The following is a 26,874-nucleotide window of genomic DNA, read 5'->3' on the forward strand; positions in this document are numbered from 1 at the left end:
CCCACTACCAAGTACAGATTCAAAGAAAAGAAATCAGTATGCCAAAAGTGATTCCATAGTCCTTGTACTGAGAAATGGAAACAAACTATGTGTCCATCCTGAATGGATCAAGCAAATGTGGTGTGTGCACTGTGGAGCACTAGTCATTTGTGGAATCCTGTCACATGGGACAATGCGGATGAAACCAGAAGTCACTATATAAAGTAAATAAACTCAATTAGAAAAACAATTAAAGGATAATCTCACTTATCCAGGAATCTAATGAAGTCAATGCCTGTAGGGAACAGGGAAAGGGGATGTTACTAGGACCTCTGCAGTGAGTCCTAGTCTCCTGCAACCCATGGCAGCACAAGGTGAATTAATTTATATAGGAAATGTAGAAAAATGACACTTTGAGAAGAAGCTGAGCTTTGGGTCTGAACCGTGCTGCTCTGGGTGGCAAAGATGAAAGCCCCCAGTTTACCGCACCTTTTATTCAGTACATCAGGACAAAAAGATGTGATAAATGACTCAGGACAGAGAGTTAAGTACATCAGAGGTTAAACAAAGTGTAACAATCCAAGAACAATGAGGAACTGAGTAGATGAAGATTTTGTTCCTCCCAGGATGTCTTCAGCTGATGTAATCTTGTCCTGGAGCATCACAGCATCACTGGACCTTTGAGGTCTCAGTTGTGAGTGAAGGTCAAAATGGAATTATGTCTCAAAATCCCATAGCTGGCCTGTAGGCAGGAGAACTAGGATTTTTCCCTAATATTGTATAGCATTGCTCCTGACATATCTCCCTTTCTTTTTATTTTATGTGAGGGTGTTTTTAGGAAAAGTGAGCACACCCAACAATGGCTTGTCCCTATATTTTGTGAGGATCTATAGTGTGTTTGACTGGCTTAGCTGTCTACAATAATCATAATTTCTCTTAATTGGGGCTGTAAAAGGATTAAAACTCTAATAATTTTTTAAGCAATGTTGGCTAAAAAGCTTTAAACTTTTGTTAAACTCAAATAAATATTATCTTCTGTTATACTTTTCTACTGGGTGTTTAAGACCAAGTTACAGTGAGACCTGTATTAAATAAAATCAACCTCTTGATATCTAACAAGGCCAATTAAGTCTCCACATGCACTGTCTTGGAACCATTCATAGAGCCTCTTAACTCCTCTGTCAGTGTCAGCCATCAGGATATGTCATGGACTTGCTTGACCATGTTGCTTTCTGCAAAAGCATGGGAGATTTTTTTCCTCCAGGTACAAGTCCTCTGGCACACTTTTTGTTGGATCTTACTGTTTTGATGTTAGCAACCTCCCTGCTCAGGAGTTTGAGTAACTCCCAAAAGATGCAGGACCTTGGAGAAGATTCCCTCATGACCTGAATGTTTTTGTTGTTATTGTTGTTGACCTTGTAGGGCCAGGGCCACAATATTGGCTGCCTTCTTAGCCCAGATACCTTTTTAGTTTTTGTCTCTAAACTTTGGTTGTTGAACCAAAAGAGAAGATCAATAACATTAGCATTATAAGAGGAGTAGTGAACTCAACTATTATAATTCTACCTGGATATTAAGCATTTTGGAATAAAAATATAGTTAAAAGTCTGTTATTATTGCCAGTTATGGTTGTTCTTGTGGTTGAATCCCTAAGTAGCTATCTTTTTATAGGATGTCATCTAAGGAAAATAAATCAGCCTACAAGTGTGCTTATTATCATAGGTGGCTGGAGCATAAGAGAAAGGCAAATATCTGAATCAAAAGGCTATTATCATAAACAATATGTTGGAAGACCCATACAATTAGAGGGCATGAATACACTTTGCACACCAGAAAAGGAGCAGTCATAAATATCACAATTATATAAAACCTTTTGTTCTTCAGTGTAGTTTGATACCAAAAGCATCTTTCTAATAACACTCTTTCGTTTGTGCCACAGAAATTAATCTTTTGAAGATGACCAATCTAGACATATCACAATAACATTTTTAGCACTTAACCAATGTAAACATGTTATAATAACATATTTAGAACTTAAATTTCAATGATAACCAATATAATCAATTTATAATAACATATTGAGACAATATTTATTGTGATATCTCCCATAAGATTAGGAAAATTATTAGCAGATCTGTTTAGTGAATTAAGAACAGAATAATTATTTTCTATGTGGCCACTTCTTTATTCACCAAAGGGAGTACCCATGTCCTCTGTTTACTTTGACAAACAAATAATAAAAATATATATTTTTTTATTTTTACAACTACTTATTGGAATTTGTTTATTGCAAGTAAGCAACAATACACATTACTTTTGTAAAATAAATCATGATGGCATTTTGATGAGTTAGCAATCTGGGGGAAGGGCATGCCTTTATTTTTTTATTTTTTATTTTTTTGGTACTGGGGGTCAAACTTGGGTCCTTGGGCTTGCAGGGCAGGTGGCAGAACCACTGAGATAAATTCCCAGCCATGCCATTAACTTAATAACATTTATCTGTAAGCCAATTTAATAATAAGTGAATATCTTTTAAGGAAAAAAATAATTCTTTTCAAAAGGTGAAAAAGAAAAGACAGGAAAAAAATTTGAGCTCAACTGTACAAATGGACAAACACAATAGACAAACATATAAAACAATTTATAAAACTAGAGTCCACTCAAATATATTTGCCCACATTGAATTATAATATCCCTTTTATTATATTTAGGTTTATAATTGTATATGACTGGCCAAAACTTTTGTAGTCAATTAACAGAGATCTCTTGAGATTAGAATCAAAAGGAATGCAAGTGCTTTTATACTTGTAAATGTAAAAAGAACATTTTGAAGTTGTCCCCCCCCTTTTTTAGTTTTTACCATCAATCTATAATTATTCTCCCTCTGGGGGCATCAGCTCAGTCCTGGACCCTGCTGTGGATTTGTTGGTCGTTGCTGGTGAGGTGGGTCACTCAGGCGCTACTGGCTCATCACTCTCAGCAGGGGTGCTATCCCTGGTCTCCGAGATGTTGGCGGTTCCACCAGCATGACCCATGATGACACGTTTTGGGTGGGCAGCCACAAGGTTTCATCCTTATCTATCAGGACACAGGCAAAATCTCTCCCCCAAGTTATTAAGGCAGGAGCAATTTTTTGACATATTGCCTTTTGTAATCTTAAAAGCAAGTTCAATAATTTAGGTTCTAAGGTAGAGGGGACCATAGCTCCTTCCAGTCTCCGAGTCAAACAAACTGCATAAGAGGAATTACTTAAAATATTAAGAGGTTGGGAGGGAAGGTTTTTGATCACAAATAAAATAGCTAGCAACTCTGGCCTCTGAGCAGAGAGACCAGGTGTAGGCAACACATAACTAAAGGAAGAGCTCCAAACTGCTGCTTGGCCCTGAGAGGAGCCATCAGTGAAATAGGTTGAGGTACCTTGCAATGGCTGAAATTGAGTAACCTTGGGGAGAATAAATTCATGTTGTGCAAAAAACTGAAACAGTGATCACTAGAATGATAATTATCTATCTGTCCAATGAAATCTGCAAAGGCTACTTGGCAATACAAAGCAGTTTGTAGCAGCATCTGCATTTGAGCCTTATCAATTGGGATAATGATGAAATGAGGGTCAGCACCAAATAACTGTCAGGTACAATTATGTCCCAAGAAAACTATTTTTGCAATTTGCTCTAGATATAATTGTAGAGATTTCACTAACTGGTTAGACAAAAACCACCATTCCATGGGAAAGACCTGTTTCTCATACCACTGTCCTATTAAACCTGTAGGTGAATGAGGGGTGCTAAGCACAAACAAATGAACTGGATAATTAAGAGTTGATAAGAAAAACCTGCCAGGTATGTATGCTTTGTTCTATTAATTGTAACTCCTTTTGTGCCTCTGGAGTTAATCTTTGAGGGGAATTAAGATCCAAATCTCCCTGTGATATTTCATATAAATTCAGCAATTGAAAACCTGCTATCCCTATTTTAGGCCTAATCCAATAAAAGGCAAATTGAGGTTGGTCAGTCAGCCACAAAGAAATGTTGAAAAAGCAGTCTTTTAAATCTATAAGTGGCCACATCTGGGGAATTGCCACTGGGTCTGGTAAGCCAGGTCGCAAAGCCTTCATGGGAATGAGGCTGGCATTAACTGCCCATAAGTCCTGAGGCCAATGCCATTTCCCTGACCAAGGGCTCATGGATGGTTTTAAATGCCCTTTGTTAAGTTGTTCTAATATAGGTTGCTCTAAAATGGTTAGTTTCTCATGTGTTAGGGGCCATTGATTAACCCAAATGGAGTCATTCAATTTCCATTGTAATGGCAAAGCTGCCTTGGGCAGAGAAATTTCTTCAATAGCCCCAACTAAAAATTTTTTATCATATCCAATTCTAAGGTGATTATTCTTCTGTTGCAGTTCTATAGGCTGCTTTCCACCCTGAAGTTGCTTGCCTAATCCTATTTCTTGTTCTTATCCCATTTTAGACATCATGTGTTGACCCAGTGAGGTTTCAGGGGGCAAAGTAGTCACTACAAATGACTCTCTATTCTTCCGATAAATCTCTGCCCCATAAATTTACAGGTATGGGAGCTATGTAAGGACAAATATGTCTCAATTGACCATCAGGCCCTTCATGAGGCAGGGGAATGGAGCTTTGCAAAACTTGTTTGGGGGTGCCAACCCCTACCAGAGATGTTTTAGTTGGTTTTTCCCCCAAGATGATGGCCAAAACATGTGCCAATCATGGACACATCTGCACCCATGTCTAACAGCCCTGTAAAGAATTTGCCATTCAATTTAATTTTGTATATTGTGCAGTTTTTGGAAATCTCTTGGGTGAAATAAAGCTCTTCCAGAGGAATTTCTGGCTGAGGATCTTCTCGGGAATTTTTAAAGCTAACATTATTTAATTTTGGTTTAGGCAAAAGCAACAATTGTGCAATATAATCTCCTTGTTCTAGTACCCAAAGTCCTGTGGCGCTAACAGGAACACACAATTCAGAGTTACAATCAGAATCAACAATAGCCAGAATAACAGTAATGTCTTTCAAAGTTAGAGAGAATTTTCCCAGTATCAAACCAAATGTTCCAGGGGGTGGGTGTCCATGAATTCCTGTGGGGACAGATACCAGAGTCTCACCTCCTAGCAGGTGAACTCTCTGAGCAGCAGGAAGATCTACTCCTGAGCTCCCGAGTGTTTCCCTGACAAGGAAGAAATGTCCCTCTGGACACCATACCATCTGATTTTGTACTTGTGCATGGGTCTGAACCGGGTACCACTCACTCAGGGGGACTGGAACCCCCTGGCCCTGATCTCCTGTAGTTTCCTGGGCCCAATTCCCATTTTCCTGGCAGCAGTGTGCCATCTTTATCATATTAGAGTGGCAGTCTTTAGCCCAGTGAATGCCTTTTTGACAGCAAGGGTAAGGGCCAGGTGGTAACTTATTTTCCTTGGATGCCTGACCTAAGGGCTCTGGGTCAGCTTGTAAAGCCACTGTCATTTTGCAGTTTTTTCTGAGATGCCCTGATTTTCCACAATTAAAACATTTTGAATCGCTGTGTGTATCATGTAAATGTTGGGAGATGGCTTGAGCCATCAGAGCCAAATTCTATAAAGGAGACCCAATATTTTGGCATGCCTTAATATATGTTCCAAGATCTTTAGAGGAACAAACAAGATTTATTGCCTATTTGCAATCCATATTAGTGTTTTCTTTTTTTTTTTCCTTAAATTCATTTATTGATACATTTTAGGTTCACAATACTTTTACATTTATCGTTGAGTGCTTGTACTTGTACATGATGTATCTTGGTTTTCACTTTTTTCCCCCATTACCTGTGTGCCCCACACCCCCTCCACTCTTCCCTATTTACATAGAGTTGATTTCCAGTTTTTTATTTTCTCATAATTTTTCCTTTCCCTTCTTTCCTTTCCCCTTTTCCTCCCACCATCCCTACCCCTTTGGACCTTTTCTTCCTATTTGAAAGTATCAATTATTCATTATTCATCCTTTTAATCCTTATTTACACTTTCAGTTTCTCACACTAGAGAAACTATTCAGTATCTGCAAATGTGTGTTCTATTTATTTCACTTAAGAGGATGCCCTCAATATGCATCCATTTAGCTATAAATGTCCGTAGTTTCTCATTCTTTGTGGCTGAGTAGTACTCCATTTTATTAAAAAAAAAAATCTTCTTTATCCAGTTTCCAGTTGGTGGGTACTTGGGCTGTTTCCAAGCTTTAGCTATTACAAACTGTGCCTCTATGAACATGGGTGCACATATGTCTCTGTGGTATGATTTTTTTAATTCTTTTGGAAAGATACCCAGCAGGGGAATAGCGGGGTCAAATGGGACCTCTAGCCCTAGTTCTTTGAGGTATCTCCATACAGATTTCCACAGTGGTTGCACCAGTCTACACTCCCACCAGCAGTGGAGAAGGGTTCCTCTTTCCCCACAGCCCCACCAGCATTTGTTATTGGTTGATTTCATAATAGCAGCCATTCTTTGTGGAGTGAGGTGAAATCTCAGCTTTGTTTTCATTTGCATCTCTTTAATAACCAGTGATGTTGAACATTTTTTCATATGTTTATTTGCTGTTTTTACTTCTTTGTCTGAGAAATGTCTGTTCATTTCAGATGCCCATTTTTGAATTGGGTCTTTGAATTTGGGGGGGGTCAGATTTTTTCAATTCTTTATATATTCTAGATAGTAGTCCTTTGACTGAGGTACAGCTGCTAAAAATTTTTTCCCACATTGTAGGTTGTCTGTTAGCTCTGTTGGTGGTTTCTCTTGCAGTTCAGAAGCTTTTTAATAAGATGAAATCCCAGTTGTTGATTCTTTCCATATTAGCATTTTCGTAGGCTAGCTGTAAAATCAGGATGTCTGCTGCCTGGGAATTAGAAATCTGTCTCCTAACAGTTTGTTGTAATCTCGCTACAAATTCTGTGTAAGTTTCCAACAGCCCTTGAATGATTTGAGTGAAAGATTTTGTCAGCCCACCATCAACTGGCATAGAAGCCCAAGCCCTCCACAAGAGGTCTTCTGATGAAGGAGTAACACTGGGCAACAGACCTGGCTGCTAAATGCAAAAAGTCACCCATGCCTGATAACATATCAATAGTAACTTCTCTCGACTGAGCATCTCCCTGTGCATTCTTATGAGCCTGTTCCCTGATTAATGAATGCAGTTCCACCTCAAAGTGGAGATACTGAGAGGAGGACAGGCACATTTTTGTAAGGTGAAAAACATCATGAGGAGCCAAATAAGTCTGAAGTACATGGTCCAACAAACCCTCTGTCTAGGGGCTTTGGAAGCCATTAGTTAGCACACTGTGCCTGAGGTCCTTTAGGATGTTAAAATCAAATGAGGCATGAACACACATGTCCACTTCTGAGTTGTCAGGATCAGGCAAGATTGAGATAGGAAGCACAAAGTGTCTCCAACTACCGTGATCGATGTCACAGCCTTTGGCAGGTTACAGCAATAGGTAGTGGCCCCAGAAGTGGGCTTCAGAAGGAGGGCAGCTAGACCATTGCAAGATACCTGAGGAGGCTGAGGAGCTAGAGAATTAGAGTCTTCCTTAGCCTGCTGCCATGTTGGAGCAGAAGGTGAAGTGAAATGAAAGCAAATAGTGGAAGAACCCAAACAAGGGGAAGTGTGGCCAGAAGGGTGGGTGGGGGGAGGGGTAGCCAAGGTCTCCTGAATTGACTGAGAGAAGTTGAGAGCAGAGTGGACTAAGGCCCAAGTGGGTAGCATTCGGGAGCAAAGACGATCACCCCTTTGCCAGGCCTCATGGAGAACAGTACCTACAGGTTCCCACGCTATTGATTTAATTGTTCCTTCCTGGGGAAAAGATGGGTCATACATTTCTATGTCTTTTAACAAATCTATCACAGCATCCTTCAGTACCAGATACATAGCTTGCTTTAACAGCGACTTAAGTAATTTGGCAAAGTTATGCTGCTCTGATGACTGAGACTGACCCATTCTTGTAACTCAGCAAAGATAGAAAATCACCCCCAGCTGGACACACTTACCACCAGTGTCCTTTGTCCGAGTCCGGAAACTGTCCTTGGAGATCCGTGTGCTGTCTCTTTTACTCCAAGTTTGTCTCACAGTCAAGTTCACCCTTGGATCAGATTCACATCCAGGTCAGGTGCCAAATGTAGGGAACAGGGAAAGAGGACATTACTAGAACCTCTGCAGTAAGTCCTAGTCTCATGTGAGCCATGGCAGCACAAGGTGAATTAAGTTATTATACAGGAAAGGTAGAAAAATGAGACTGAGAAGAAGCTGAGCTTTGGGCCTGATCAGTGCTGCTTTGGGCATCAAAGCCAAAAGACCCCCAGCTTGCTGCACCTTTTATTCAGTACATTGACAGAAAGAAATGCAACAAATGACTCAGGAAAGAGAGTTCAGTTCATCAGAGAGTTCAGTACATGGGGAGCAACAAATATAACAGATGACTGGAGAGCAGTGGAATTCCTAGATCAATAAGGAACTATGCACATGAAGATTTTGTTCCTCCCAGGATGTCTTCAGCTGGTGTAAGCTTGTCCTGGAGCATCACAGCATCACTGGATCTTTGAGATCTCAGTTGTGACCAGAGGCCAAAGTGGAGTTATGTCTCAAAATGCTATAGCTGGTCTGTAGGCAGGAGAACTAGAATTTTTCCCTAAAATTATGTAGCAATGGTCCAAGAAATGCCCCAGAATTTGAGAGTGAACAGTGTTCATGAGAGGCTGGAGAGAGTAGGGAGTGGGAGGGTTGGGGAAGGCTGATGAATTGTTACTAAGTCATTGTGAGGAGCAGGAAGTGCTGCACGCTAGGAGGACCACAGGTAACAGTGTATACTGTATTAAAACAGCTGGGGGTGGGAGAAAGGATTGGAAGTTTCTACTGTAGAGGGACAACAAATATTTGAAGAGGCAGACTTGTATAATTTTAATTATTACAGAAACTGTAAGTGTGTGCTTGCACCTGAGTAACTCTTTAATATGTATTTTTGTACATTTTCATCATCAGTGAAAATCACATTTAATTTTTAAATCTGTAAACACCTTGGCTCCTACAGGCAATTTAATGTCTTCTTCCATAAGACACTAGGATGAGAAAGTGACCTATTCTCAGGGGGAAATCTCTAGAGATCACAGTGGTACATACTTGTCTCCAGATCTTCTTCAGGACTCCAGCTGACAACAGTTGAGAAGGGACACGTTACTGCATTAACCCATCTGAGAGACAGTCCCTGTCACCAGTGCAGGAGAGCTTCTGACCTGAGGACTGGCTGGGAGCCTACAGCAGTGGAAAGGGAAATCCCTCAGAGGGAAGTGACATGGAGGGACTTTTCAAGGATGAGCTGTTGGAGAAAAGATTTAGAGACTTCTCCTTGTTTACAGCCGCACTTCTGTGAGTTATGTGAGAGGAGTAACTGCATGGTGGTGTTCCCATGGCAAAGAAGGAATCAAGGTAATTTGGAACACCACCCATCTGAATGTCCTCTTCTCCATTTTTCCTCCCCTGCCTTAGAGGTCTTGGAGAAATTAGAACATTACTCAAGACAGAGGGAGCTCCTCTCATAGTACTTCAGCAATATCCCCTGGATACATTTTCTTTCAAATCACTCTTCTGTACTGAGAATTCTTTCTCATTTAGCACTCAGACAAGCATTTATATTCCACAAACCTTTTAGTGAGAAATGTCATTTAAACAAAAGCAGTGTCCTTACTATACTTATGATGAATTATCGAAAAATAAAGGTGTTTTCTAAATATCTTTGTGTATGGTGAGGCAAGCCAGTGGTATAAATATCTTTCATTTAGATTTTGGTGCCCCTATGAAAAAATAATGCTTCTTAAAATTTGAACAAACATGAAGGGAGATGATGCTTTGAATGATTACTGACATTATCTCTTTCACCCTGTGTTTGTATCTTACTTGGAGTTTCAAAAACACATAAACATAAATACAGAATAAATAGATGATTTTCTTTCATTTGCAAAGATTCCTAAACATATTAACATAATCTAACCTGCTTATTCTTGGAAATTGTCTTGGGTTCTGAGTCTTTCTCCTACTATTTATATTTCCTTGCAGCATAACTTCTCAATTCTGCATTGTAACTTTGGAGAGTATAAGAATATCGCACATAACACAATACGGTATGTTTATACCATATATACATTATGTATGTGCCATATATGCTTACCCTGTGTTCTGGAACAGAGTGTATGTGAAAAGTAACCATGTGTTTGAAGTTTGGTGAACAGAATATCTTCCTGGGGTTGCTTCATAAATTTAGAGTACCAAAGGCTTAGAAAGGATGGTAGGAAGTATTAGTTTTGGGTTGATATCATCCAAAAGACTGTGGTTTGTACTGGGGATTTAGCTTAGTGCTTCTGCTGCCTGCATCACAAGCTTAAGGTCCCAAGTTCAATCCCTGGTACCAGAAAACAAAAGACTACGGTTTAAATAAGGAAGTTTTAAATAGTGTTGATACACAAGGATTCAAATACAACATTGAAAACAAAAAACTTGTTTCTAAAACACACTTGTGAACAAAGCATAGCCCATAAACTAGATAGTTTTGATACTTGCTCTCTTTGAGTTTGCTATGTGATGACCGTAATGAATGAGGGACTGAGTTGAAGAACAAAAGATTTTCTCACACTGGAATATGGATTTTAAGGAAGCAATTTCGACAATGACCCACATGGGGTTGCAGCACCAGATTCACATCCATGGAGTAGATTGAGACCCTGAACCACTGGAGAGCACAGAAAATCGCAGAGTCCTCTGTGGGGGGAAAGATAAAGTGGGAGGGAAACTGAAGACTTCAAGGTCACCTGAAACCAAAGCCCTGAGTGTCACAGACGTGGTTAACAACTTCCTCAAAACCATTATTCCATCCTAATAATAACATGAGGGCTGCCACTCATCAGGATGAGCTTTACACCCATCATTTTACCATCCTTTCATTAGTTTTTAGTTCTCACAATAATGTGTGAAAGTCAGTGTCTTTGCTCTGTTTATTGTGCAGATGGCAATGTTATGTTCACTGTAGTTCCTGGAGGACTAAAAGCTGCTAGATGGTAAATGTGCTCTCTGACCTGTGCCCCTTCAGAGCCTAAACTCTCTGCTCTGCTGCATCTGCTGCTCCTCCTTTTTGCCATTGAAGAATTTATCACTTCACTTTTTTGTGTTTTTGGTTCATTTTAACTCCAGATAAAATGAACACACAACCAATAAGTCAGTTCACTATAAAAACTGAAGCCTGAGTTTGAAAGAAAGGAGAAAATTAATTATTATAAATTCAGCTAATTTCAGTTTGACTTGAATCACTTAGGGACCTGTCAGCATAGGTCATGGTTCACTGTGTGTGTGGAGTAGAGACTGCCATTCAACATCTGTGCAGTTGTGATTGAGTGACCCAAGCTCTGTGATTCATAATTTACACAAGTGAAACAAGAAATCCAAACCACACTATCGCTGGAGGGAGACAGTGGATGTACATCCAAAGTGGAGGGACAAGTTTATGGTAGGAGAACACCTTGAAAGTGTCAGATTTTACTGTGTTCAGGAGGGGTGAATCTGCTGACAGACATCCACAGAATTTTTGATCAAGTTACTGTATTAAACCATCTGCATTTCATTTTAAAATTTAAACATTTTAGTTGACATAGAGGGTCCATTAAAATTTTAAGACCTTAAATCCTGTAAAACTGCATACAATTTATAAAATTAGCTATGTTTTCAAGAAAATACTTCCGGAGAATCTTCATTTACAAATGCATCGAAGATTACACACTACATATGGTGCTTGTACTTTCTGATTTAAATTCAGTTTCCTCATGATTTTGTATCTTCTTTCTCAGTGCTGCAGCTCATGTAGAGGTCCTGGACAGCACTGATGGAGAACAGGACAGAGGTGACCCAGTTCCTCCTGCTGGGACTGACCGATGACCCACACCTGCAGGTTCCCCTCTTCATCACCTTCCTCCTCATCTACACCATCACTGTGGCTGGGAACCTGGGGATGATCCTGATGATCCTCCTGGACCCTCGTCTGCACACTCCCATGTACTTTTTCCTGGGTAACCTGTCTCTGGTGGATTTTGGATACTCCTCAGTTATCACTCCATCAGTCATGGCTGGGCTCCTGATTGGAAACAAGATCATTTCCTACAATGCCTTGCTGCTCAGATGTTCCTGTTTGCAGCCCTCATTTGTGCAGAAAATTATCTGTTTACTGCAATGGCCTATGACCGCTATGTAGCAGTGTGCAAGCCCCTGCACTACACCACCACCATGAGGAGCAGTGTGTGTGTAGGTCTCGTCACATGCTGCTATGTCCTTGGTTTACTGAATGGCTGCATCCACACTGGGGAAGCCTTCAGTCAGTCCTTCTGCAGCTCCAATATCATCCATCACTTTTTCTGTGAAGTCCCACCAGTCATGGCTCTCTCCTGCTCTGACAAACAGGTTGGTGAGCTGGTTGTTGTTTATGATGTGAGCTCCCAAATTTTTTTTGCCATGCTGGTCATTTCAACCTCCTACATCTTCATTTTTGGCACCATCCTAAGGATGCACTCAGCTGTGGGACATCGCAAGGCTCTGTCCACCTCTGCCTCCCACTTCACTGCCATCTCCATCTTCTATGGGACGAGCATCTTCATGTACGTGCAGCCCAGCTCCAGTCACTCCATGGACACTGACAAAATTGCCTCTGTGTTCTACACCATGGTGATCCCCATGCTGAACCCTATGGTCTACAGCCTGAGGAACAAGGAGGTCAAGAGTGCATTCTTTAAAGTTAAGAATGCGTTGATTTGTGGGAGACCCAGTAAGGTGTAGGATTTTTGATTGTAACTTTGTGAGACGAACCATTTCTGGGTTACTTCTTTAAGTTCTTCTCCAAGAATGGTGTTACATTTTGAGCCCCATATTAAAATTAAATTATTGAAGTAATTCCTTCACTAGTGCAAAAATCTATTGACACAAAAAAGCTACTGTGTCCATAAATAAATACATTGTGAGAATGTTTAAAATATCCCCACGCCTGCCGCCTAAACCACGGGAAGGACATTGATGTATGCATGCGTTGCACAGGGGTTCTTTTTTAGACCTCATGGCAATGGAAATGTGTGTACAACAGGCTCAAACATGCCCATAAGTACAAGCAATGTCCACGGGGGTTGCATGATGACAAACAGAAGTTGATGTGGTAGGTTTCATCAGATTCGAATAGAATCTGTTATTGGTGGCAGTTAATTTTATGTCTTGATTTGGGTGAATAATGAGCTACTCAGGTAGGCAGGAAACATATTTACCTTTTTCTTTGTGTCTGTGAGAGTTTGCAAAGAGCCTGGCATTTAATGTGGAGGATTAGTAAGGAAGATCTGTCTGCTTCATTGTTGAAAATAGCACAAAATGTCAAGAGAGGACAACTTCAGTCCCTCTCCCCCCCGCCTTAGGACATTTCCTGTCTGACACTCTCAGACACCAGTGAATGCCCTGTACCACTTCTTGGTCTCCAGTCTCCCACACTCACACCAGGCCTCTCCCCTCCTCTCTCCCAGGCCTTCCTGTCAGACTCAGTGAGCCCCTGCCAGCCTTGCCCTTAGGACTGCTGAGGGAGAGTCCCGGAACTTCACCCCCTCCCTGTCATACACCACAGTGCCTCCAACACGCGTCCTCCTCCATGTCTATACCTGTAATGTTGATGTTGGTTTACTTGAGAGCCACAAATAAGGTAGTACTTATTAAAAACTATACTTTAATATTTCATTTAGGTAATAGTATACAATTTTGGCTAAGATTTCTTATTTTTATTGGGATATTCCTAGAGTCTTAATTTGAGAAATCATGTTATACATTAAGAAAGAAGGGTCTTCTTCTTGGAATTTAATGAACAATGAGTAAATCTTACATCTGAGGTGAATTAATATTTGTTTTTGATGTCATCATTCTGTACATTCAACATGATCATATTTTCAAAAGAATAAAATAGAACAAGAAAGTGCAGAAAATTCAGCCATATTGTTCATCTATTCATATCTCACTACACATTCAGATTAATAATTAAACCTAAAAGCCAATAATATTGCACATTTTACTTTTTGTAAGTTCTTTGAATTGTAATGTTTGCCATTCATTTTTACTTAGTTTAGTTAATTCTCCCTTGCTCTCTCCTCACTCTCCTGTTTTTCCCCTCCTCTGTTCCATTGATTTTCTTGCCATTTCTTCACATCAAGCACGTTCATGCCTCAGGCCCTTTGCTCTTGCTGTGCCCAGTGTGGATGTTCTCTCTCCATTCAGGACCCTGGCTGCATGGACCCTGTCCTGGAGCCCTTCCCTGACCACCTTCTTCAGCTGCTCAGTGTCCTGTCACCAAGCACACTGCCCCCCCCAGTCATTCTCTGCACTTGTTATCAACCCTTTTCTGAATTTGAGGTGAAGCAGCCCAAATACACAGAACAAATATTTAACTATGACATTTGCCTCTACCAAGAAAGGACTGATAACCTTGGGAAAGGCAGAACCTACACGCCAGTGCTTACAGATCAACTTAGAAATGTCCCAGGGAGAGGCAGACACTAGCATGTGATGGGAGGCCCAGCTCTGGTCACACTAGTGGCTTCGTGTGCTTCAGTGGGCTCCTGAAACTCTGCCTGTCCTTACAATTGTGATATTGAGGAACAACCAGGTTTAGTGTCAGGCTGGCTGTCCCAGGGACTGCCTGTACCAACACTACCATTACTCAGAGTTTATAGTGTAAAGCAAGACTCCATTCTCTGGCTGTTGATTAGGGTCATGTCAAGGTTTGTGTCTAGATGTTCCCCCAAGCCTTCTGAGGTCATAGGCTTTTGCACAGGTGACTGATCTAGAGTGTGTGACACTGGAATTGATTCAAGGTGTGATGCTAGGCTCAAGGACAATAGGATGAAGTGTGGATCCCCACCTACACTAAGTAGTCTGGATAACATAAAAGGGGCAGGTAGGTGCTGTTAAATTATTTGTTGCCTTTGCTCTCTGCCACCCCCATGAACCATTGCCCCTCCTTTATGAGCCACCCTGCCTTGGAGCCAGCCAGTTATGGACTGAAACCTCTCAAACTGTATAAACCTTTCTTCCTTTAGCTTTGGATGTTGGCTATTTTGTCTCAGCAACTACAGAAAGGTAACTAAGTGAGAATGTAAGCTCAGCTATCATGAAATCAACCAACAACAAATATTCGCAGGGGTATGGGGAGAAAGTAACCCTTCTACATTGTGGTGGGAGTGCAGACTGGTGAAACCACTGTGGAAATCCATATGGAGAGACCTCAAACAACTAGGGCTAGAGGTCCCATTTGACCCAGCTATTCCCCTGCTGGGTATCTTCCCCAAAGAATTAAAAGAATCATGCCACAGTGACAGATGTGCACCCATGTTTATAGTGGCATTGTTTGTAACAGCTGAAACTTGGAAACAGCTCAATTGTCCGTCAGCTGGAAACTGGATAAAGAAGATGTGGTTTTTTTATAAAATGGAGTACTACTCAGCCATAAAGAGTAAGAAACTGGAGACATTTGTTTCTTAGTGGATGCACATTGAGGCTATGCTCGTAAGTGAAGTAAATAGGACACACATGTTTAAGTACCAAATAGTTTCTGGGGTACAAAAAACTAAAAGTGTAAATAAGAATCAAAATGTGTAATTGATATTGTGAAATAGGAAGAAAATGTCTAAATGAGTAGGGGAAGTCAAAGAGGTAGGTGAAAGGAAAGAAGAGAAAAGAAAAAATATGAGAAAAGGAAAAACATGGAAACAAAGTCTTTGTAAATGCAGAAGGGTAGAGGGAGTGAAGGGACAGCAGAGGAATGGGGAAAAAAATAAGAACCAAGGTGCAACATGAAAAGGTACAAGATCCCAATGATCTATGTAACTGTATTGTATACCTAAAATGTACCAATAAACTAAATGGAAAAAAAAAGAATGTAAGCTCAGAACTTTGACATGAATCTAGCAACTGGCTCATGAAAACAAGTGATTGGCTGATGTAAAACACAGCACCATGAGACCTGCCTGTGGACAGAGGATCTAAAAGAGCCACAGGGGTATAAGACCTGTGCCCCAAGTTTCTCACACATCTCTTCCAGCCAGTACAACCTGTGGCTGTTAGCACTGGTCTTGGACTGAAGTCCACTTCAATAGTAGACAATCAACAGCAGTGTGAACCTTTGTTCCTTCCCACTGCTGTGCTCGTATTGCCATACTGTGGGTTGTGAGTGGGCCACAGAACTGCAATGGTGGTAGCCAAGGCTTTGGCCTAAATGTTTAAGTCAGTGCATCCATGGTGATTCTTCTAGGACCCAGGTAGAACCCTGAACTGCCTTAAAACAATGAGCTGATGAGTGTGGACAGGTTCTTTGCACCTACCTTATAGTTACTGGAAGGCTTGTCAGCATGGGCTATCCTTTCTAGGCAGTCCCCTGATCATGCTAAAAATCATACCAAATGTGAGTTGGGACAAATGTGTGCTTGGCTTGCCTTCTACTTCTGTAGCAGTGACAACACAGCAGCAGCACACCCCTGGCAGAACTGACCTTGGATGATGTTCAGTGCTGAAATGGGGGAAATGATACAGGCTCAGAGAAAACAAGCAGCTTAGAATTTCTAGATAGACAGGAAACAACTCAAATCAGATGTGGAAGACTGTAATAGTCCATCAGTGCCCATATTAATCAAATTAAAAGAGACACTAATGAATAAGAAAAAAAATATGAGACTAATAAATTCTCTGACATTAGTAATTATAGAGACAAATTCAAAATGCTGTAATATTGGAAATATTATAAATATTGCTCATAGCTTTAGCATGAAGGATGAAAAAAATTAAAAATAACGCTAAATACTTTATTCTGTTACAAATGAACAAAGCTGAAAGGGTAATATGGAATACCAAGAATATAAAATAGGAAGGAATTTAGTGCTATCATTTTTTTTAAATTGGTATAAGTAAAACATGGTTTTCATCAGTTTTGCAGTAGGTACAAATAAAACTTTAATACTAGGCTAACCAAATATAATAAGCAAAGTATCAAAGTACACACAGACTTACTACTTTTCTATAATACATCATTAAACCAAAGTGAGAAATAAACAAAGGAACTATAATGAAATGAGAAAATGTGACAAAATGACTGTAGTAATACAGTGTCAATAACTAACTTGAATATAAATGAATAAATTCCTCAAATAAAAAACAATAAATGAGTGGATTTTTAAGAAGGATCCAACTACATACTGTTAACCTGAAACTCACTTCAATCTAAAGACCACACACACTGAAGCTACACTTTGCAAATAGAATCCAAAACACCTGGAGAGCCATGCTTGTCAGTTTAAAAAGGACCAAATTCCAAACAGACCTTGGCACCAATATGAAATAAAGATATGCAAATAAGTGAACAAAAGTTAGATATCCTAGAGGACATAGCTACAAAATTTCTCAGCAAAATTCTATAAAGCTTAACCTAGAAGCATGTTAGAGAGTTTATTCAGAAAGACAAAGTAATATTTATCCCAGAAATGAACGGATTATTGCTCAGCACATGCACATTAATAACCATAAACCACTTCAACAAAACAAAAGAAAAACACCTGAATGACAATGAGAGTTGGGGAGGGAGCAGAGAGAGAGGGAGAGAAACAGAGGCAGGAGGAGAAGCATAGAGAGGGAGAAACAAAGAGGGAGAGAGAGAGACTTAAAACTTGAGAAACAAACAAACTGCTGGTACCAATACATTATTACAGGAAAACTGCAGGATGAAAACCCGAAATAAAAATAAAGATAACATTGGCTGATTCCAATATCAAATTGTCTGAAATAGAAGTCAAGGAAGTGGTTTCATTCAGCATGAATACAAAAAATACTCTGCCCTGCCCAGGAAACAACTAAGAGATTGAAGACCTGGAGATGGAGAGAAAATATCTGAAAGTTATACTAATTACACTTTCCTCAAGAAAAATCTGTTTCACCGAGGAAAATCAAATCCAAACCACATTGCAACATCTCCTCAGGTCAGCAGGAATGGCTTTATCAAAAAGTCTAAAAAGAGACTGGCAAGAGTGCGGAGAAAGGGGAGTCTTGCCCACTGTTGGTTGGAATGCAAATAGATGCAAAAATTATGGAAATCAAAATCATTCCTCACAAATTAAGAATAGGCCTACTACATGATCCTCTGTCCCACTACCGAGTACAGATTCAAAGAAAAGAAATCAGTATGCTGAAAGAGATCCCATAGTCCTTGTACTGAGAAATGGAAACAAGCTATGTGTCCATCCCGAATGGATCAAACAAATGTGGTGTGTGCACCATGGAACACTAGTCATTTGTGAAATCCTGTCACATGGGACAATGAGGATGAAACCAGAAGTCACTATATGAAGGAAATACGCTCAGTTAGAGAAACAATTACAGAATAATCTCACTTATCTAGGAATCTAATGAAGTCAATGTCACAGAATTTGAGAATGAACAGTGTTCCTGAGAGGCTGGAGAGGAGGGAGTGGGAGGGTCAGGGAAGGCTGATGAATTGTTACTAAGCTATTGTGAGGAGCAGGAAGTGCTGTATACTATGATGACCACAGATAAACATGTGTACTGTATTCTTGAAACAGGGGAAGAAAGGATTGGCAGTTTCTACTGAAGAGGGACAACAAATATTTGAAGAGGCAGACTTATCTTGACTTATTACAGAAAGTAGGGGCCAGGGATTTACCTCAGTGGTTCTGCCGCCTGCCTTGCAAGAGCAAGGACCCGAGTTTGATCCCTGGTACCAGAAAAAAAAAAAAAAAAGAAAGAAAGTATAACTGTGTGCTTGCATCTGAGTAGTTCTTTAACATCTAATTTTTTTACATTTTCATTAATCAGTTAAAATCACATTTAATTTTTTAAAATGTAACCACATTGGTCCCTACGAGCAATTTAATGTCTTCTTTCCAAAGAGACTGTGATGAGGAGATGTAGCTATCCTCAGGGGGAAATCTCCAGAGATCACAGTGGCTCATAATTGTCTCCAGATCTCCAGGTAGAAGCCTCCTGGATCCCAACAGAACTCCAGCTGACAACAGTTGAGAAGGGATGCATTCCTGCCTTTGCTATTGGATGTCACTGACCCATCCAAGAGAGAGTCCCTGTCACCAGTGCAGGAGAGCTTCTGACCTGAGGACTGGCTGGGAGCCTGCAGCAAAGGACAGGGAAATCCCCAAAAGGGAAGTGACATGGATGGACTTTTAAACAATCAGCTCTCTGAGAAGTTAATCAGAGATCTGTCATTGTTTACAGTCACACTTCTCTGAGTTATGTGGAGAAGTAATCGCATGGCGGTGTTCCCATGGCAAAGAAGAAATCAAGGTAATTTGGAACACCACCCATCTGAATGTCCTCTTCTCCATTTTTCCTCCCCTGCCTTATAGGTGTTGAAGAATTTAGAAATTACTTGAGACAGAGGGAGCTCCTCTCATGGGACTTCAGCAATATCCCCTGGATATGTTTTATTTCAAATCATTCTTCTATACTGATTATTGTTTCTCATTTAGCACTCTGACAAGCATTTATATTCCATAAACATTTTAGGGACAACTGTAATTTAAACAAAAAGTGTCCTAATTATACTTATGATGAATTATCTAAAAATAAAGGTGTTTTCTAAATATTTTTGTAGATGGTGAGGTGAGCCAGTGGTATAAATATCTTTCGTTTATGCTTTGGTGATTCATATGAAAAATAATGCTTCTTAAAATTTGAACAAACACGATGCTTTGAATGATTACTGATATTATCTTTTTCACCCTGTATTTGTATCTTAATTGGAGTTTCAAAAACACACATAAATATAAATTCAGAATAAATAGGTGACCTCCTGCATGGTTCAGGGGCTGGCCTCAAATTCATGGCGATCCTCCTGCCTCAGCCTCTAGAGTGTTGGGATTACAGGCATGTGCCACTACACCCAGCCCAGCCCTCCTCAGCACAATTTTAACACACTGAAACTACCAGCATATTAGAGAGATTGGTCAGCATAATATAGTGAGATTTATTCCAGTAATGAGAGGATTACTCACCATATGCAAATCAATAACTGTGGTGTACCACATTAACAAAATGAAAGAAAATAATCTATATGGTAAGGAGACAGAGAGAGAGAGAGACAGAAAGACAGAAAGAGAGAAACTCAAAACTTGAAAAACAAACTGTTGGAATGAACACATTGTTCCAACAGAGCTGCAGAATGAAAATCCGATCTAAAAATATAAAAACTTTGCTATAATGCAATACCAAATTATCTGGAGTAGAAATCAAGAAAGAAAATTCTTTCAGAATAACTACAAAAGAACTCTGCACAGCCAAAGAAACAATTAACAGTTTGAAGAGAAGCCCTGCAGAATAACAAAAATATTTGAAACTGATACATTTGAAAAGTAATTGATCTTCAGAATATACAAGAGAAATGGGATGAAAGAGACATTTCTCAAAGCACGACATACAAAGATCAATGATATGTGAAAAATGCTGAAGTTCACTAATCGAGAGGGAAAATCAAATCGAAGATGTTTAGACATCTCCTTGCTCCCATAAAAATGGCTTTATCAGAAAGATTGAAAGTAAATAGAACTAGTAAGGACATGGAGAAAAGGGAAGCCCTGCACACTGTGGGTGGGAATGCGAATTAGTACAAGCATTATGGAAATCTATAGTCATACTACTCAAAAAATTAAGAATAGGACTACTACATGATCTTACTTTTCCTCTTCTGAGGACAAATTCTAAGGAAATGAAATCAGTATGGCAAAGAGATTCCATATTCCTCCTGGCAATAAGGTGGAGAAAATCTATGTGTCCATTCGAAATGGATAAAAGAAAATGTGGTCCATATGCACCATGGGACTCTAGTCATCCATAAAGAGAAGAAACCCCTGACACTCGTGACAATAAGGATATAATGGGAATCATCATGTTAAGTAAGTAAGTCAGGTTAGAAAAAACAGTTACTGAATAATCTCACTCATTTATGAAATTTAACAAAAATGATGTCATAAAATTTGAGAGGTGAGGATCAGCTTAGCCTCGCAGGCTGAGAAGTACCTGACCATCTGGAGCCCTGCTCCATCTGGCTCACCATGCCCACCTGTGACCAGCTAGACAGTGAGGACTGCTTGACACGCCCACCAGAGACCAGTTTAGCCACATGGGCACCCGCAAACCCCCCTCCCACCCTCCACCTCTGGCCTCCTGGCTGTGAATCTACCTTGTTCCACACTACAGAGGCACAGGGGGGCATAAAGGCCATTGTCCTGAGCTCCAGAAGATGGACCAGAAGTAAACAAAAGAAAGAGGGCCTCTCTCAGGCTCCTTGATGAAAATTGAAGCCCAATGGAAAAGTGAAGAGAATCTCTCCAATAAAGGCACACCAGACCACCATACTTGGTAAGTTGGAGGGATCATCACCTCCCATCAGAACCTGGACTATCTTCAGGAGAAGGCTGGCTGGAACTTGCAGTATAGCCTTGCAGAGTTCAATGCTGCAGAAGGACAGGGAGCTCAACTTGGGACTTGGAGCCAGAAATCTGTGTGAATTTCATGGGTCTGTGACTGGCTTGCTAAGACTCATTGACTTATATCTGCATACTGCTGCCCACATTGTCTATTTTGACAGCAAAGACATAACCTGAAGGAGACACTTCATTTTTATTTTTATTTATTATTTTCAATATTTTTTGCTCTTATTTTTAATATTTTTTCTTTTTTTACTCTTTTCAAATTTTCATTTTTTTCTTTTTTCCTCTCTCTCTCTCTCTCTCTCTCTCTCTCCCTTGCTGTCCCACATTGTTCTTCATCTCCCTTTGTGTTTCTGTTCTGGACTTAATTCATATTTCTTCTTTATTTTTCTTTTCTTCTCTTTTTCCTTCTCTCACCTGTGTCCTCTGCTAGCCTCACTGCTAACCTTCCCCTATCCTTGTACCTACCTATCCCTCCCTCCCCAACTCCTTCTAACTCCCCAGCTTGAAGGGTAAAGTTGCTATATTGACTGAGTCGCGAAGAACACACTGGGTCAGCCCGCTGCAGACAGGCAGGTCTGTGCATGCCCTGCCAAGGTCCTGAGTATCACAGAACATGCCAAATTGGCCCACTGCAGACAGGCAGGTCTGTGCTTGCCCTACCGAGGTCCTGAGTCAAGCAGAAGACACCGAATCACCCCGCTGCAAACAGGCAGCCACCTGGTTCCACACTACAAAGACACAGAGGATACCAGACCACCAGACCAAGGTACTGAGTCCCGCTGTTCCCAGCCCAGAGGTAGGGGCTTCTGAGCAGTCGTCCCACTGCTCCTGGTCCAGAGGAAGGGGCTTCCTGGTCACCATCCCTCCCACTGCTCCCAGCCCAGAGGTAAGGGCTTCTGAGCCAGCATCTCACTGCTCCTGGACCAAAGGAAGGGGCTTCCAACCAGGCCCAGAGGAGTTCTGAGCCACCATCCCACTGCTCCTGGTCCATTCTTGGCTCCCTCCTGCTGCTCCCAGCCCACAGGAAAGGGCTTTTGGGTCACCATCCCTACCACTGCTCCTGGCCCCTGGCCCACCTCACCCAGCTCAGAGGAGGTAATCTGTGCAGGCACTAACAACCCCCCGCCCAAGTAGAAATGAGAAAACACATAAATAAGTCTCAAAACCAGACTTCCAGATCACCTATAGCAACCCCAAAGGGAAATGAGAGGAAACACTCTGATACTCAACCACCTGGACCCACTGAACTGGCAACAAAAGGGGATCTGGAAAAAAATGAAATCAGAAATAATTTCTCAGATAACAGGAGAAATTGTGCTCCTAGTGCAAGACATGATTAATAAATGTAGAGAGGAGCTCAGGAACATGAAGGAATACCAACATAGGAAACAAATGGAATCCATAAACCAGATGCAAATAGATTTCCAGGAGATGAAAAACTCCACTGAAAGTCTACACAGCAGAATGAGCCAATGTGAGGACAGAATTTCAGATATAGAAGATAAGATTGCAATTAGTGACCAGGAAAAGAAAAATTGCTTCAAAATTATAAGAGACTACAAGAAAGCAATCCAGCAGCTGCTAGATGATGCAAAGAAGAATAACATAAGACTGATTGGGCTCAATGAAGAAACAGGAGAGAGTGGAGATGACATAAAAAATCTCTTCACAGAAGTAATGTTGATAAATGCGGTCCCGCTCCTCAGTGGTGAACAGGATCTGTAAAAGCTGCTGGCAGCCATCCCAGGTTGGCTGATGGGTATGAAAAACAGACTCAAGAAGAGAGATTAATGCCTGAGGTTTTTCAGAGAAGGGGGGATTTTGATGTTTCCAATTGTAAAGAATAATAGTTGTAAAAGGGACATAAATCAATCCTTCCCCAGGCTCTGTCTGTTTTAAAGGAAAAGGGGAGGAGGAAGATGGGGCTGATGGACCATAGTCCTGTCCCGATCAAGTATGGGGAGGTGAATGGATCTGGCCCGAGGAGGAATACGGAACCAGGGGGCCTCCAGTGGCAGATTCAGGGCCCCTCCCCTTGGCGCTGATTCCACCCGCATGATAAGGGGGAGGTCAGCACAAATCATCCTCAGGATCAGACTGGAGAACACCGTTACTGGCTGACACAACCATCAGAGAGGGGCTCTTTTCTGGTAGGTTTTGATTTCCCCTTTTCCTCCAATTTAGGGTTGCCAACGGTCAATCAGGAACAGTACATTGTATAAAATATTTAGGGGGATCTTCCAACATACTGATCAAGATATCAATATATGGGAATTGATCTGGATGCTGTGGGGCCCTGACTCCCGTGACCACATTCCAAACCTTACAAACAATGTGCACAGAATAAGTTCCCACCGGGGGCCAACCAACTCCAAAACTGGGTCATTCTAACTGCCACAGAGTTCATAATTTGCCTTTAGAAAATTTCATGCCCTATTCATCTTCCCTGTCTGTGGAATAAATATTTTTGAAGTTATTCAAAACACAATCAAGTGGAGTTCCTTCTGTGGACTGTGAGGAACCCATAATTTTAGCCTGTGAAAATACAAAAGGCACACAGAGCAAGCAGACAGACAACAACAGACAAAGACAAACTTTGGCCAAGTAAAACCTCTGGAGCTGAATGAATATGGACCCCACCCAAGGGAGTCACTCTTCTGAGGACTCAGACCCAGTGAGTCTGCTTGCTGTTGTGAAGAGACTCTAGATAGAGGAACCTGTGCTGCATCTGGCTTCCTCCTACCTACCCACAGTGCACTAAGAATCATTCTATTCTTACCTTTAGAGGCTTTCCCGATAAACTCCTGTGGGTCAGTTGATGGGCAATAGGGCCTACCCGGAGCCCCAGAATACTGTCAAGGTGGCCTCTCCTTCTGCAGACCGGTGCCCAGAAGGGCCAAACACCACCGATGTCCTATCCTGGTCTCTCCTAAAAAGAAACAATAGCTCCAAGACAATAAGCTTCAGAGCAGCTGTCTATCTCCCTGGGGCCTCCAAGAATGTTAGACCCAGCGAGAGAGAACCAACCAGAGACCAATATTAAATCCACACAGGAGTTTATTACCAGCTGGGACCCAAGCTGAGCACTGGACTCAAGCCCCAACTGGGGGGAGACAAACATGTTTTATACACCTTTGAGGCCAACAGTTTCTAGGCCCCTCTATGGGATAGAACTAGCAAAGCAAGGAAAGGTACAGAAGTGGAATGTCCTGCTGGTAGAATATTTATAAAACAATAGTTGATTAATTGTTGTTTCTAAAGAGACTTTCGAAGGGGAGGAGATTTCTAAGCTTCCTCCTTCTGAGTTCATCTAAAGGGCAGTCAGGTGGGTCAAGCAGCAATATGGAGTCTGTTTTGCAAACTAGGGTCCTTCAGTAATCAATGATCAGGTTTGGAAAACAGAGCAATCTCAAATAAATAACCTAATGATGAGTGTTAAGATACTTGAGAAAAACAATCCTCGCCCAAATCAAAATTAAAGAAGAGGGTGGGCTGCTAGCTACTTCTCTGGGCATCCTGACCCCTTCGTGCCCGGCTGTGCCTACCTCCATACTTGGCAACCTCCTTGATCCAGCACAGGCCTGAGTTGGGTGAGCAGATGGGGTGCAGGCTGGCTTGGGGTGTGGTGGCAGCGCAGGCTGGAGCGTACCTCAGCGAGGTTGACTTGACCAGTCATGGGGCAGAGTGAATGCTGCTTGGTGCTGCAGGCTGATCCGGCCACCTGCCCCCAGAAGCAGCGATGTTGGGCAGCTCCATGCTGAGGCCTGCGTGAGGCGGGCTCAATGCTGCTAAAACTGCAGCAGGCAGCTCTCCAGGAGGACCAAGAGAATACCAACCTGGAGAAGGCGGCACCTGCCCAGCAGCCATGGACTCAGGCTGGCCTGGCGGTGGTGAAGGCCAGGAACCCATGGAGTTCGGTGCTGCAGCAAAGGTTCAAGATGCGGTGGGTTGCACCTCTTAAAGATCTTCCTGTCAATGATGAAAATGTTGCTGCTCTACCACCTTGGAAAGCAAACCATAAACAGCCTGCATTCACCGTTCATGTGATCATCTTCATTCAGAAGATGACACTTGGAAGAGGCCATCTGAATCTGAAAAACCAGAGTGTGAAGATGTCCTGGCTTTTATACAGCTGTTGCTTTATCAGGACCAAGAAAACCACTGTTACCTCTTGATTATCCAATGGATGGTAGTTTTGATTTACCACATACTATGGACATGTTGATTGTATTAGAAGAGGAAAAGCCAGTGAGTGTTAATGAAGTACCAGACTACCATGAGGATATTCACATGTACCTTAGGGAGATGGAGGTGAAATGTAAACCTCAAGTGGGCTACATGAAGAAACAGCCAGACATCACTAACAGTATGAGAGCTATCCTTGCGGACTGGTTAGTTGAAGTGGGAGAGGAATATAAACTGCAGAATGAGACCCTGCATTTGGCTGTGAACTACACTGGTAGGTTCCTCTCTTCAGTGTCTGTGCTGAGAGGAAAGCTTCAGCTTGTGGGAACGGCTTCTATGCTGCTAGCCTCAAAGTTTGAAGAAATATGCCCCCCAGAAGCAGGGGAGTTCGTGTACATTACAGATGATACTTATATGAAGAAACCAGTTCTGAGAATGGAACATCTAGTTCTGAAAGTCCTTGCTTTTGACTTAGCTGCACCAACAGTAAATCAGTTTCTTACCCAGTACTTTCTGCATCAGCAGCCTGCAAACTGCAAAGTTGAAAGCTTAGCAACGTTTTCAGGAGAATTAAGTTTGATAGATGCTGACCCATACCTAAAGTATTTACCATCACTTATCATTGGAGCAGCCTTTCATTTAGCGCTCTGCACAGTCACAGGACAAAGCTGGCCTGAATCATTAGTATGAAAGACTGGATATACCCTGGAAAGTATTAAGCCTTGTCTTATGCACCTTCACCAGACCTACTTCAAAGCACCACAGCATGCACAACAGTCAATAAAAGTACAAAAATTCAAAGTATCATCGTGTTTCTCTCCTCAATCCCCCAGAGACAATAAATGTGTGACAGTGAAAGACTGCCCTCATTCAGTCACTTGGAGCACATGGTGTACAGTTTTTACCTTAGGTTTTAATTTCACAATCATTCTGAATATAAAAGTTATGGCCAAGGACAAATTATGGTACCTATTCCGTTTTAAATGGTTTTAATTTGTATATCTTTTGTACATGTATCTACCTTAGATATTTGACTAATTTTAAGTGGTTTTGTTGAAGTATTACCAATGCCAGCTGTCAGGACAAGAATTAATAAACTTATTAGGAAATCTTGATTTCTGCAAGTCAAATTTACTTTGTGATGAAACTATGATGTTGTATTTCCTTTTGAAAAGTT

At 41.2% G+C, this 26,874-nt stretch overlaps 1 protein-coding gene and 1 pseudogene across 1 annotated transcript; both read left to right on the forward strand.

The window, feature by feature from the left end:
- Nucleotides 1–11,875: 11,875 nt before the first annotated feature.
- On the forward strand, nucleotides 11,876–12,819 carry LOC101725033 (olfactory receptor 5B2). Its single transcript, XM_004869832.3, is given in 2 exon segments — nucleotides 11,876–12,155; nucleotides 12,158–12,819. Coding segments are annotated over 2 exon segments (942 nt in total).
- Nucleotides 12,820–25,251: 12,432 nt separating this feature from the next.
- On the forward strand, nucleotides 25,252–26,584 carry LOC147820756 (cyclin-A2 pseudogene; annotated as a pseudogene).
- The last annotated feature ends 290 nt before the right edge of the window (nucleotides 26,585–26,874 follow it).

The sequence above is a fragment of the Heterocephalus glaber genome, unplaced genomic scaffold (genome assembly GCF_053883595.1).
Source record: "Heterocephalus glaber isolate CG9 unplaced genomic scaffold, H.glaber_assembly_v1.0 deba00001805, whole genome shotgun sequence".
NCBI lineage: Eukaryota > Metazoa > Chordata > Mammalia > Rodentia > Bathyergidae > Heterocephalus > Heterocephalus glaber.